This window comes from Lactuca serriola, chromosome 7 (genome assembly GCF_051521515.1).
Source record: "Lactuca serriola cultivar US96UC23 chromosome 7, Lser_US96UC23_V15, whole genome shotgun sequence".
NCBI classification, from domain to species: Eukaryota; Viridiplantae; Streptophyta; class Magnoliopsida; order Asterales; family Asteraceae; genus Lactuca; species Lactuca serriola.
Window position 1 is genome coordinate 5,900,443 of NC_136414.1, and position 11,496 is coordinate 5,911,938.

General features: G+C 37.0%; 2 protein-coding genes and 1 non-coding gene across 3 annotated transcripts; 1 reads left to right on the forward strand and 2 right to left on the reverse strand.

Annotated features, from left to right (window-relative positions):
• Nucleotides 1-263: 263 nt before the first annotated feature.
• BAM2 (beta-amylase 2) lies at nt 264-3,932 on the forward strand. The gene is made up of 9 exons (XM_079009196.1): nt 264-639; nt 984-1,058; nt 1,131-1,334; nt 1,435-1,629; nt 2,070-2,234; nt 2,859-3,119; nt 3,209-3,427; nt 3,503-3,722; nt 3,800-3,932. The coding sequence occupies exons 1-9, from the start codon at nt 394-396 to the stop codon at nt 3,820-3,822; spliced, it is 1,608 nt and encodes a 535-aa protein (XP_078865322.1). The 5' UTR covers nt 264-393; the 3' UTR covers nt 3,823-3,932.
• Nucleotides 3,933-4,464: 532 nt separating this feature from the next.
• On the reverse strand, nt 4,465-4,548 carry TRNAL-CAA (transfer RNA leucine (anticodon CAA)). The gene has a single exon. It is a non-coding gene; the product is annotated as a tRNA-Leu (tRNA).
• A 1,216-nt stretch (nt 4,549-5,764) lies between these two features.
• LOC145063693 (uncharacterized) lies at nt 5,765-9,463 on the reverse strand. Its single transcript, XM_079011287.1, has 2 exons — nt 8,927-9,463; nt 5,765-6,418 (listed from the first exon to the last, which is right to left on the reverse strand). Exons 1-2 carry the CDS (start codon nt 9,461-9,463, stop codon nt 5,765-5,767), a joined length of 1,191 nt encoding a protein of 396 aa, XP_078867413.1.
• Between the last annotated feature and the right edge of the window lie 2,033 nt (nt 9,464-11,496).

An 11,496-nucleotide genomic window follows, 5' to 3' on the forward strand; every position in this document is an offset into this window, starting at 1 on the left:
AACTAAAAAGACAGCTTTCTATAGATTACAAAGAAAACTAAATGACACATCTACATTTTTCAATTCTCATGTTGGATGGGCTTGGCCACCTTGGATCGGGCCATGAACTTTGGGCTGCATGAAGATGCTAGATTACAAAGAAAACTAATACACCCAAAAGCTACTTATTTTAATCCAACTCTTGCAAATATAACAATTTTTCGGGCAACCTTTTGCTTTATTTTTTCAGTATAAAATACAATCACACAAATAGAAATACAATTTTAGTACTTTACGTGCAACTGAAATTCGGTGATCTCGATATTTCGGATCACGGGCCTTGTCCCGTCCCGCCATCTTCTTTCCCCTTTCCTTAAATTTCCAAAAGGGAAACTATGACAAGCTTCCAGCCCCATGGCGATGCCGTTTCCTAATTCTATGCTAAAATGCGCCACAACCATGGCTTTGGCCTCTGCAAACTCTGTTCTATTAGGACAGTCATTTCCGGCTCCTTCCGTAGCTCGATTTGCTCCTCGTTCTCGTAGTCTGAAGCCTAATTTCATCGATTTCAGCTCTCACACTCGAATTTCAGCTGCACCAAGTGAGTTTACGGAATCCTCGAATTTCGGTGATTCAGTTCATACCTCTGATGATCATCAGGTAAAAATGTGTTTGCGATTTTAAGTGTTTTCCTTGTATACATATTTTTTTTGTTAAAAAGGATTATTTGCAATTATGAAAATTATAAGCACAACCAAACATCCGTTTATAATTAGCATTGTGTATGAACGATTCTGCTAATCTTATAGCTGAACAGTTCGTGTTTTACTTCCGAAATCCGAATTACAGAATTATGATTACATTCATATTTTAGAAGTCAAATTATAGACTTTTTGGTCTTAGTGGTCCTAATCATTAAAATATGTATCGAAAATGATACCTTTAATAACACTTGTCGTTTTGTAATTTTAAAAGCGATCCCTGCTCCAAATTCTTTTCTGTAGGTTGTGGACATTGCCCCTTCAGAGGAGCGTGATTTTTCTGGCACACCACATGTTCCTGTATACGTTATGCTACCAGTGAGTTTTCAATCTTTTCTATTTGTTGTCAATAATTTCTGTCAGATTACATTTTTTATGTATGAATTTCAGTTGGGGATCATTGATATGGAGTGTGAGCTGATTAATCCTGATGAACTATCAAATCAGCTAAGAACACTTAAGTCAATTAATGTTGATGGAGTTATGGTTGATACATGGTGGGGAATTGTAGAAGCCAACACTCCACAACACTACAATTGGAAAGGTTACAGAAAACTATTTGAGATAGTACGCAACCTCGACCTTAAGCTACAGGTTTGTAAAAAGCCTCATTTCCTTGACAATCTGTATTAAGTCGTTATGTCTGCATGAAGTCAAAAAGTAACAATATATTTATATAATAATATGATATCAGGTTGTGATGTCATTTCATGAATGTGGAGGGAATGTTGGTGATGATGTTCATATTCCATTGCCAAAATGGGTAACAGAAATTGGTGAAGAAAATCCGGATATATATTTCACTGACAGAGATGGAAGACGCAACCCTGAAAGCCTTACATGGGGAATTGACAAGGAACGTGTTTTAAAAGGCCGTACTGCTGTTGAGGTATCAGATTTTAATTCTACCAAATGACATATTATATAAAAATAAAAATAAAATGAATGTTATAACAGGAAAATTACTGAAAACAGCAATGTTCTTTACTTTTTTTTTGCCAATACTAGTAAAATACTTACATATTGCTACCACTATAGACAAGGTATGTTATTCATTATATATTGCTATTATCGGTAAAAAAAAAATGCAAGCTGCTATTATGGGTAAAAACTGTAATTTTGGTGCTATTTAAATTAAAAAAAAATGTAAGTATGTTGCTATTATGGGTTTAAACTTTAAATATTGCTATTATCGGTAAAAAAAATGTATACACGTTGCTATTCCAGGTAAAAAAGATAAAGTAGATTGTCTATATTGGTAAAAAAAGTAAAGTAGATTGTTATTTTATACAAATTTTCCTTTTAATAACTGTTGTGTTACATATGCAGGTTTACTTTGAGTATATGAGGAGTTTTAGGGTTGAATTTGATGATTTCTTCATGGATGGAAGCATTACTGAGATTGAAATTGGATTAGGTGCGTGTGGAGAATTGCGTTACCCATCTTACCCTGCAAAACATGGTTGGGAATATCCCGGTATTGGTGAATTTCAGGTATTTTATTATAGAAAGATCATGAAATGCTTATTTCCACATTTTTACCAATTTATGCAAAAATGTTACTTGTTTTGGGTTAATTACAAATAACCAACAATTAGGAGGTAAGGTAATATAACAAAATGAAAACCTTTTTAAATTTTATCACAAAATGATCACCTGTTACTTTTTTGCGAAATTGCTTATTAGAGGTCCGTCCCCACTAGAAAAAAAAAAAACCTAAAAAAATTAAGATATTTTCTCTATTTCTCGAATATAACATCATTTTCGTGAAAACTACAGTCATTTTCACAAAAATAATGTGTGGGGACAACTTAAAAAGCAATTTCCCGAAATTCAGTGGTGGTTCATTTGAAGAAAATGTAGTGGGGACCAATGAAAAAGCAATTTCGCAAGATCTATTCATGAATTATGCAACCATGTTTTCAACCAGTTAAACACGTTACGAATTTTGGTCCTAAGAATGAAACATGATTGCATATTCGTCTAAAAAATAACTTTGTAGCTAAATTAGGAAAAGATATGAAACTTTGTTGCATAAACATTAAACAAGAACATCATAAAAACGTAAACATGTTGAAATTTATAAAAAAAAATTCCAATGTTTTACTTGGTGTGCAGTGCTACGATAAGTACTTAACAAAGAGTCTTGAGAAAGCTGCAGAGGCAAGAGGACACTCATTTTGGGGTAGACCACCTGACCATGCAGGTTCGTATAATTCACAGCCTCAGGATACGAAATTCTTCTGTGATGGAGGTGAATACGACAGCGGCTATGGCAGATTTTTTCTAAATTGGTACTCTCAAACTCTCATTCATCACGGTGACAGTGTACTCTCCATGGCCAATTTGGCCTTTGAATCCACTCCCATTTCCGTAAAGGTTACCTCCTTTTAATATTGTTATTTATCTGTCTGCTGTCTGCTGTCTGCTGTTGATTATCTAAAAAAGTTTGATGGATGATATATCAGGTATCAGGTATCCATTGGTGGTACAAAACGGCGAGCCATGCTGCAGAACTGACAGCTGGATTTTACAACCGTGCCAACCGTGATGGATACGGTCCAATTGCTTCAATGTTAAAAAAACACAACACCGCTTTAAACTTTACATGTGTTGAGTTACGTACACTTGACCAACACGAGGGGTTTCCGGAAGCAATGGCAGATCCCGAAGGGTTAGTTTGGCAGGTATAGAAAAGATATATCTGTTGCTGATGTGGACATATGACGTGGCAGAACTGATTCTACTTGTTGTTTTTTTAGGTATTGAATGCTGCATGGGATGCTGATATACCAGTTGCAAGTGAAAATGCTCTTCCTTGTTATGATAGACAAGGCTACAACAAGATACTTGAACATGCAAAGCCAAGAGATGATCCTGATGGTAGACATTTATCTGCTTTTACCTATCTCAGACTTAATCAACCTCTCCTTGAAGAACACAACTTAAGGGAATTTCAACTGTTTGTCAACAGAATGCATGGTAATATATCTTTTTCCCTCCCTTAAATCAATGTGGTATTGCAATTTTCACTCACTGATTTTGTTTCATTAAAACAGGTGAAGTCGTGGAGGATCTTTAGCATCTAATCCAACTTGTTTTCTCATTTTCTCAACTTATGTTACACGTTTTGTGTTCGATGTAACTTGTAAACTCCAAAGTTTATGGTATAAGATATAAGTTGTTGAATTATTGTTTTCAATCCATCTAATTACTTCTTTGAAAAATGATATAGTCCAATAGTGTCCGTTATTGGTAAATACCAAGTAAACAACGAATCATTGGTTATGAACTTGTGGACCTACCTATTGTTGAAACTATTTTACGTTTTGTCATCTTTTTATTTGTGATGTGTTTTATGTTTTGATAAGATGCATGATTTCAATTCCTTTAAAATTTGATGTTTGCGACATCGTCATCTTTTGGGGCATAGATGATTGTTTCGAAGTAAAAAGTTGTATAGTTTTATAATGAAATAAAACATTTATACTATATACTTTAATAGTATTGTGATATGTTGAACATGACACATTCTATTGCATTGGAATTTTACATTATGTAATTGTTGGTGTAAATGTAAAGTTGTCTTTATATATATATATATATATATATATATCTTTCGCTTTGATGTTCGACGTACAAGCTTTTCTGTATTTACTATTTAGTGAGGGTTGATGTATAACCTGTCAAATTGATCTGAGAAAAAAATAAAACACTTGTTGAATGTCAGAAGTGGGATTTGAACCCACGCCCTCTCACGAAGACCAGAACTTGAGTCTGGCGCCTTAGACCACTCGGCCATCCTGACTTGTATGTTCTGAATATAGTTTAATAGTCATATTCGAACCCTACTTTGCTTGAACTACAGCATTAGCTTTTTACATATCATGGAACTTTCAACCTTTTTTTAGAAAGTCATTATTTATATTACAATTCCAAGCCTTTTCTTAGCTCCGAATCATGTGTAACAAATTGAGATATTGAGATGTCTTTCGGTTAAAACTTGTACGAAGTATGATTACTATAAGTAATTTTTTTTTTGGGAAATGTGTCTAGTAAAATTAATAACGAAACTTTTTAATTGTCATCGTACAATGAGTGAGATGGCAAACGGGCAACTAGTTGTGCCGCTAAACCTTTTTGAATGGTAAAGCTAATTCTTTTAAAGACTACATCCGAAGATCTAGGGGATATAACATTACTATGCATGATTCGTTGTACTCTTTTAAGAAGCTCTACCGCATCCGGTGCGAGGAAACCAAACGTATCAAATGCAAATGGTATGAACACGTGTTGATTTTATAAGCACGCTCTCTCATGTTTGGTGACTTTGCATGTGGCTGCTTTTAAAGCAGTATGTCCCGCTGTGAAACCCCCAGCCCTCAGGCCCACGAGAGGGGATACCCCTGTAAGATCCACACATGCGTGTTTCCCTCCGACCCATCCAAAAATCAAAATGTCAGCCAGTCTGAGGGTTGACCTTCCTTCTGTCGGGTCAGTCAAGAAATTAACAGGTGCCTCTTTCTTAACGGAAACCCCAGCGCGCTTAAATATGTCAAACAAGACATCACTAACCATATCGTGCCTGTATTTGAACCCCGAGAGTTCTTTACAGTGAACTGCATGCTCCCCAAAAGAGTCCAAACATGCCTTGCGACACACATGACATATCTCGTCAGTTGGGAAAATGGGAATCATGAGTCGATATTTGAGAATAGTACGATACTCCACGGGAGACATGTGTTGTCCAAGCCCATCTATAGGGATAGACAGAAGAAAATCTTGAGCATGTGGTGCACGTAAGCACTGGAAAACCGCTTTCTACCGAGCCGTCATGTCGAAATGCACTTCCATATCTTGGACAATTTTATGAAAAAAGGCACTTGCCAGTGTATTCTGGGATTTAGGGGGGGGGGGGGGGGGCGGTGTCTTTAGTAGTAAAATTGTTAAGGTCAAAATCTGGAAGCTTGTTGCGAAGGAATGCCAAGGCATAATCATAATCAGAATCCATACCATGTATACCGTTATCCCGTAAGATGTGGTCTTGCAATACCCAAGATTGGGCCCTTGAGGCAAAAAAAAAAAGCATAGGAGGTAGCCTCTACAGCCGAGTATAAACCCAAACCCCCAAACCTAATGGGTAAGGAAGCAATTCGCCATTGTATGTCACCAAAGAAAGGGCCCCCACAAACCACAATGTCCTTAATCGCCCCGCGCAATCCATTGTCAAAGAATATTGTCGCCTCCTCCATGTGAACGGGTTGGCACGTCCTCAACCCAAAGAAAAGCTTAGCAATACCCATACAAGACCGAAGAAGAAGGAGCTCACTCTGGGGGTCAGACAATTGTGGAAGAAGGCGCATCAAATTCACAGCGTTTTCAGCTCTCTTTATGGCTAGGTTGCGAATAAAACTAGCATCTCTACTAACAGCTCCCCCAAGAAGTTTCACCCCCAAAGGCGGCCTCCCGATGTCCGCCTGAAATAGCCCCTCCCGTAACTTCCTACCATCATACAAGGGCCAAAAGAGCTCGGTTTTCTTGATATTCAGCTGAAGGCCCAATTTTGGACCAATCACCGTAATGATGCCCAATGCTTTGGCCACCTCCTTCGAATCTCCGATAAGTGTGCCATCATCCAAGTACCATGCATGGAGCAGAAGCTTGCAATTGTCTCTAATCTTATGCAAGAGCGGGTGAAACACAATGTCAAAGAGAAGTGGTCCCAAGGGGTCTCCTTGTTGAACCCCAATAGAAGACCTGATATGTGTGTTGCCTAGTGTAACGCCCGTAGATCAGGGCTAGTTAATTTAGAGACGATAAGCATAAAAAAATGACTTTTTGATGGAAGATTATTTAGAAGGATTAATCTTAACTAAGTTATAGTATATGTTACAAGGATTCCGTACATATAAAGAACGCCGAAATCCGAGTTATAACGAGGAAGTCATGACTTGTCGAAGTTTCGCGACAGAACCGGCACGACACAGCGCGACGTAAATAGTGAATTTACATTGGAGCGATATTTATCCAAAACAATCTAAATGAGAATTGAAGATCTCATCAATAGTAGTGCAACGACGGAAATACGGACGAAAACGGACGTCAAACGAAGAAGTTATGAGTTTATAACGGAGTTTTCCTGTCCCGGCCTACTAAAAATAATATATAAGTAATATAATTATAATATATTGAAAATAAAGTCAAAATTAGCCAATGTAATCTAAACGAGAGTTGTAGAGAATAATCTCACCTTCGCTTCGATATAAAGAACGTCGAAAAAGGAGTTCGTATGCGAAAGTTATGAGTTTCTGAAGTTCGAGGCGCGAAACCCCAAAACTATCAGATACCACGACGTGGAAAGCAGTGTCACGACGTGGCCAGTCTTCTGACACCTCCGCGAGTCCCCCAGATGCAACTTGTGATGATGCATGCAGTGACGACCAAGCCCACGACGTGGAAAAAGGTACCACGACATGGCAAGGGCAGATTTTGCCCTATAAATAGTTTTGAAGGGCCAACAGTTTAGGGTTGCTATTTTCTCTTCTCTCTCCCGTTTTACCTCGATTTACGTGCAAGAAATACCCCCGAAGCCCCGGTATCAACCCCGAGACCCGAAGCAAGTCCTGAAGCCTCGAAGATCCCGAGAAGAAAAGAGTTTACGAGCCGAAGCTCTACCCGCGAGAAACCCGGTGTGTAAAGATATCCCGGTTTCACCGAAGAATACTACTCTTAGAGCTGTAGTGTTGTCCGATCATCTTCTGATCAAGTGAGTGTATAGTCCCTTTCATAACACGATTTTAATACCAGTATTGTGTCAATGTATTAAGTATATGTTTTGGGTGAGTATGTGATCACTTTCTTCTAACACTTAATATATATATATATATATATATATATATATATATATATATATATATATATATATTAAGTATTTGCTATGAAATACGTGCTATGTGTTTATATATTGTTGTTTATTTGAGATGAGTGTGGAATGAATGTTTTATATAGGTGTTAAAGGAGTTAATCTGTATATGTATTTTATATCTATAAATATGTTATGTTGGGTAGAACATGGGTAGATGAATTAGATGATGTGTGATGATAATTAGGTGACGAGAAATAAGTGATGATAATTAGGTGATGATAATTAGGTGATAAGAGATAGGTGACGATAGAAAGGTGATGATAGATAGGTGGTGATAAATAGGTGATGTGAGATGAGAGGAGATACCATAACCTTGACCGGCGATGTGGCAATTTGGTGATGTAGTCATCTACCAGAGTATAGATGGCGACCACGGACTATTCTAGATGACCCCGTGGAAACACCAGCAGGCTCATAACCTGTAGGTGATGAATTACGAGTTTAGACGATGTTGTAACTACGTATTCATGCGATGATACTCTAACTCTTACTATGAATTATGAGTCCAAGCGATGTTGTGGCTGCGTATTCATGCGATGATAGCCTAACCCTAACTATGAATTACTAGTCCAGGCGATGTTGTGACTACGTATTCATGTGATGATCCTTAGGAAAAAGTCCTTAGGAACAAACATATAAGGAAATGTGATGTAAAGAGATGAGAGGTAAATACGATGTAGGAGATGACCCTTAGGATAAATTCCTTAGGGAAGGTACTTAAGAAATAAATGGAGATAACGGGGATGGGTAATTGGGTTGATTGTTTGATGATTGAATATATATATATATATATATATATATATATATATATATATATATATATATATATTGTGGGTTGAAAACCCTATATGCTCACCAGGCTCCCAAGCCTGACCCACTCAGTTTAATTGTATCACAGGTATCGATACGAAGCTGCTTTGCACTGAGAGATTAAAGGAGATGTAAATCACTAGAGTAAATGAATGTATGTTCTGTTTATGCTTATGTGTCTCCATCGGATAATGACATCCCAAGGTTTTATTATTTAATGAAAATACATTCTCTTTGAGAAATGTTTTGATAAATTTTTATCATATCTTGTTTTGGGAACAAATTCCGCAACCGTTTTCTTTAAACGATTACTCTGATTTTAAAATAAAGCATAAACAAACCGGTCTTTTATGGCCGTGAAATTTGGGGATGTCACACCTAGATATAACCTTGCTGCTTGACCATATAGGAATTCTACCCACAAGGAAATAGAGGGACGCCTCAGTCTGACCTCATGAAGTAATGTGGATCTGTCAACAAGGTTAAAGGAATTAGAGAAGTCCACGGTAAGCATGGAGAGAGATTTGTCATTGTGGCGCTCACTCAACAACCTATTGGCGCTATGCAAAATGGCCTCAGCGCTACCCGACACCCCGACTCCGAACTGAAAATCATTGAGATATTTGGCCATTTCTTTACCAACCCCTTTCATGGCCAACTTGGAAACCAAACGTCTCCATATAGTACCTAATGCAATAAGTCGTATTCCCTTGTCAGGTTTTAAGAGCGGCGTGAGAGGAGCAGAGGCAACAAATTCTGCCAAGCTCGAAGGGCATCTTCCCCCTAGCCATAGATTAACCACAAAAGTAATAGCACACAGGAGGTCTTTGGCTATAGTCGAACCTTCTCTACAAAGGGCATCTAAAATGTGTTGAGCTCTCAACCCGTCCCTCCCACACGAGGTACCTTTAGGGAAGGATTTAATTCCCCCAAGGACATTGTCAACATCCACAACCAGGGGAGGTTCTGAAAATATGGTGTTGGGCATGGAAGGCGGTGGCTTGTATCGATGCTTATCCTCCAATGCCTTTGTGGTATCACCCCCCAAATGGAGCAACCCCCGAAGAACATAAAACTTTCACCGCTGCTGTAAAATGTCCATCGGCGGCGTTACGAAGACATTGTCTGACATTGGTGCTGCCCGGTGTTCTTTTCTCCTGAATGTACTCTTCGTTTTTATCTTGTTGCTCCAGTCTTGCATTGTCAACTAAGTTTTTAAATAGCTTGGCGATACCGTCTTCAGTCCCCCAAGTAGCTAAAGCGCTCAAGATATTACGATGTTGCAAAGACTTCCTGTTGCCAGACCTACTTTCTTGCCTATTCTTGGGCATGAACACCTGAAGAGTACACCTAGGAAGAATTAACAGAGCAACCCACGCTTCAACGGATCCGGGATGAGCAACCACTTAGGAAAGGGCTGCTTTCAAAGCCTGAGAAAAAGTCATACGACAATTATGAGGGATGCTTTTGACAGTGATGATAGGTAGCTTAATTAAATAAGTTTTAAGCTGATGTAGGATGATGCATGGTATTCTGAAAAAGTAAACCCATTTGGAATTTGACCAACTACCATCAAATGCAGTGTAAATATGTACATTATGTTGGTAATTAAAAAAGTTTTAAGCTGCTTTCAAACGGTAATTATTATTAATATTATTTTTTATAAACACATGATCACTTGGTACAAAATTCGTGTCTTTAGATTTAATATAAAATCATATATATGTATTCATAGTTTTCTTTCCTTAATATAAAATATAACTAGTTTATAACTATCACACTTATTCATCATATCCTAATTATAATTTAAGTCAACTAACATTTATATAGTTGTTGAATATTTTATGTAATGTGTTCAACATGTTTTGGATAAATCATAACATAATGTAAAATTGTATTAAAAATTAAGCAAGTAGACATTTTTAAATTGGATAAATGATGTATAAATAACAAGCTAGTTAACCCCAAGGTGTAAGGGTGTAGGTATTAATCCAAAAAGGGAAAAAAATGATGAAAGTTGTGATTTGTATGTTGTTGGTGACTTGTTTGGTGGTAGCTCATGGAGTAAGAGGACAATCATGTTTTGATTCCTTTGATACTATGACATGTGCCAATGGAGCTAATTCCAAGTGTTGTGATGTCCTCACGAAGTTTGTATATAGTGGTCCTCGTTTTGAAATGTTAAAGTGTGCGTGTAGTACTCTAAAATCTTTCAACATCCCTATCATCTATCTTGGCGATTGTGGTTTCTTTGACGCTTCAGATCCCTCTTTCTTTCCTTTTTTGTTTGTGAGATGTGTTTTATATGTTTCGTGAATAATTAAGCATGCATGATTTCAATTCCTATAAGGCTTGATGTTTGTTTGTTGTGACATGTCAATTTCGTTCCTATTTCAAATGGGATTAGCACGTCAGCACGTCATATGTTACACATAAATGTTTGTAATAGAAAAAAAATTGTAACAAAATAAAATATTGACGATGTGTGTGTAAACTCCTTATATTGTTACTTCCATAGGATTGTGATATGGGAAAATCCAACGCTTTTACCAAAATGACCATCATGTCGAAATGAAATATTTCAGGCTTATTGCAGACAAATTGCAAAAAGTAGATTTTGGATTTTTGACAAAGAAGAAGAAGAAGAAGAAGAAGAAGAGTATTTCGAAAATTCAAGAACACGTATGAACAAACCTGAATGTCGAGAAAATACTTTTCTTCTTACTAATACCTAGAAGAAAAGGTTAAAGAAACATAACAAAAGCTACGTAGATGACGATACAACACATAATGAGTACAACATGGAAGCGCATTTATAAGTTGGCGTTAATTCTAAAATACCCTCTTAACAAACTATAACAAACTGAGATGTGTTTTAATTAAAACTTGTATAGTATGTTTGCTACAAGTAGGATGTTATTTTATGTAGTTCATAACTCTATGCGAGTGTATCTATTTATGGAATTATAGAAGTAGGATGCCAATTTAAAAAATTAAGATGTTATATGTAACATCTCGATC

What these genes read in the sequence shown, in the direction of transcription:
- BAM2 (XM_079009196.1), top strand. Translation starts at nt 394, where the DNA reads ATGGCGATGCCGTTTCCTAATTCTATGCTAAAATGCGCCACAACCATG. An exon ending in CTGTATACGTTATGCTACCA is followed by an intron (nt 1,059 to 1,130) that starts GTGAGTTTTCAA and finishes TATGAATTTCAG; the next exon opens with TTGGGGATCATTGATATGGA. An exon ending in CCGAAGGGTTAGTTTGGCAG is followed by an intron (nt 3,428 to 3,502) that starts GTATAGAAAAGA and finishes TTGTTTTTTTAG; the next exon opens with GTATTGAATGCTGCATGGGA.
- LOC145063693 (XM_079011287.1), bottom strand. Translation starts at nt 9,463, where the DNA reads ATGCCCAACACCATATTTTCAGAACCTCCCCTGGTTGTGGATGTTGAC. An exon ending in GATCCACATTACTTCATGAG is followed by an intron (nt 6,419 to 8,926) that starts GTCAGACTGAGG and finishes CTCTTGCATAAG; the next exon opens with ATTAGAGACAATTGCAAGCT.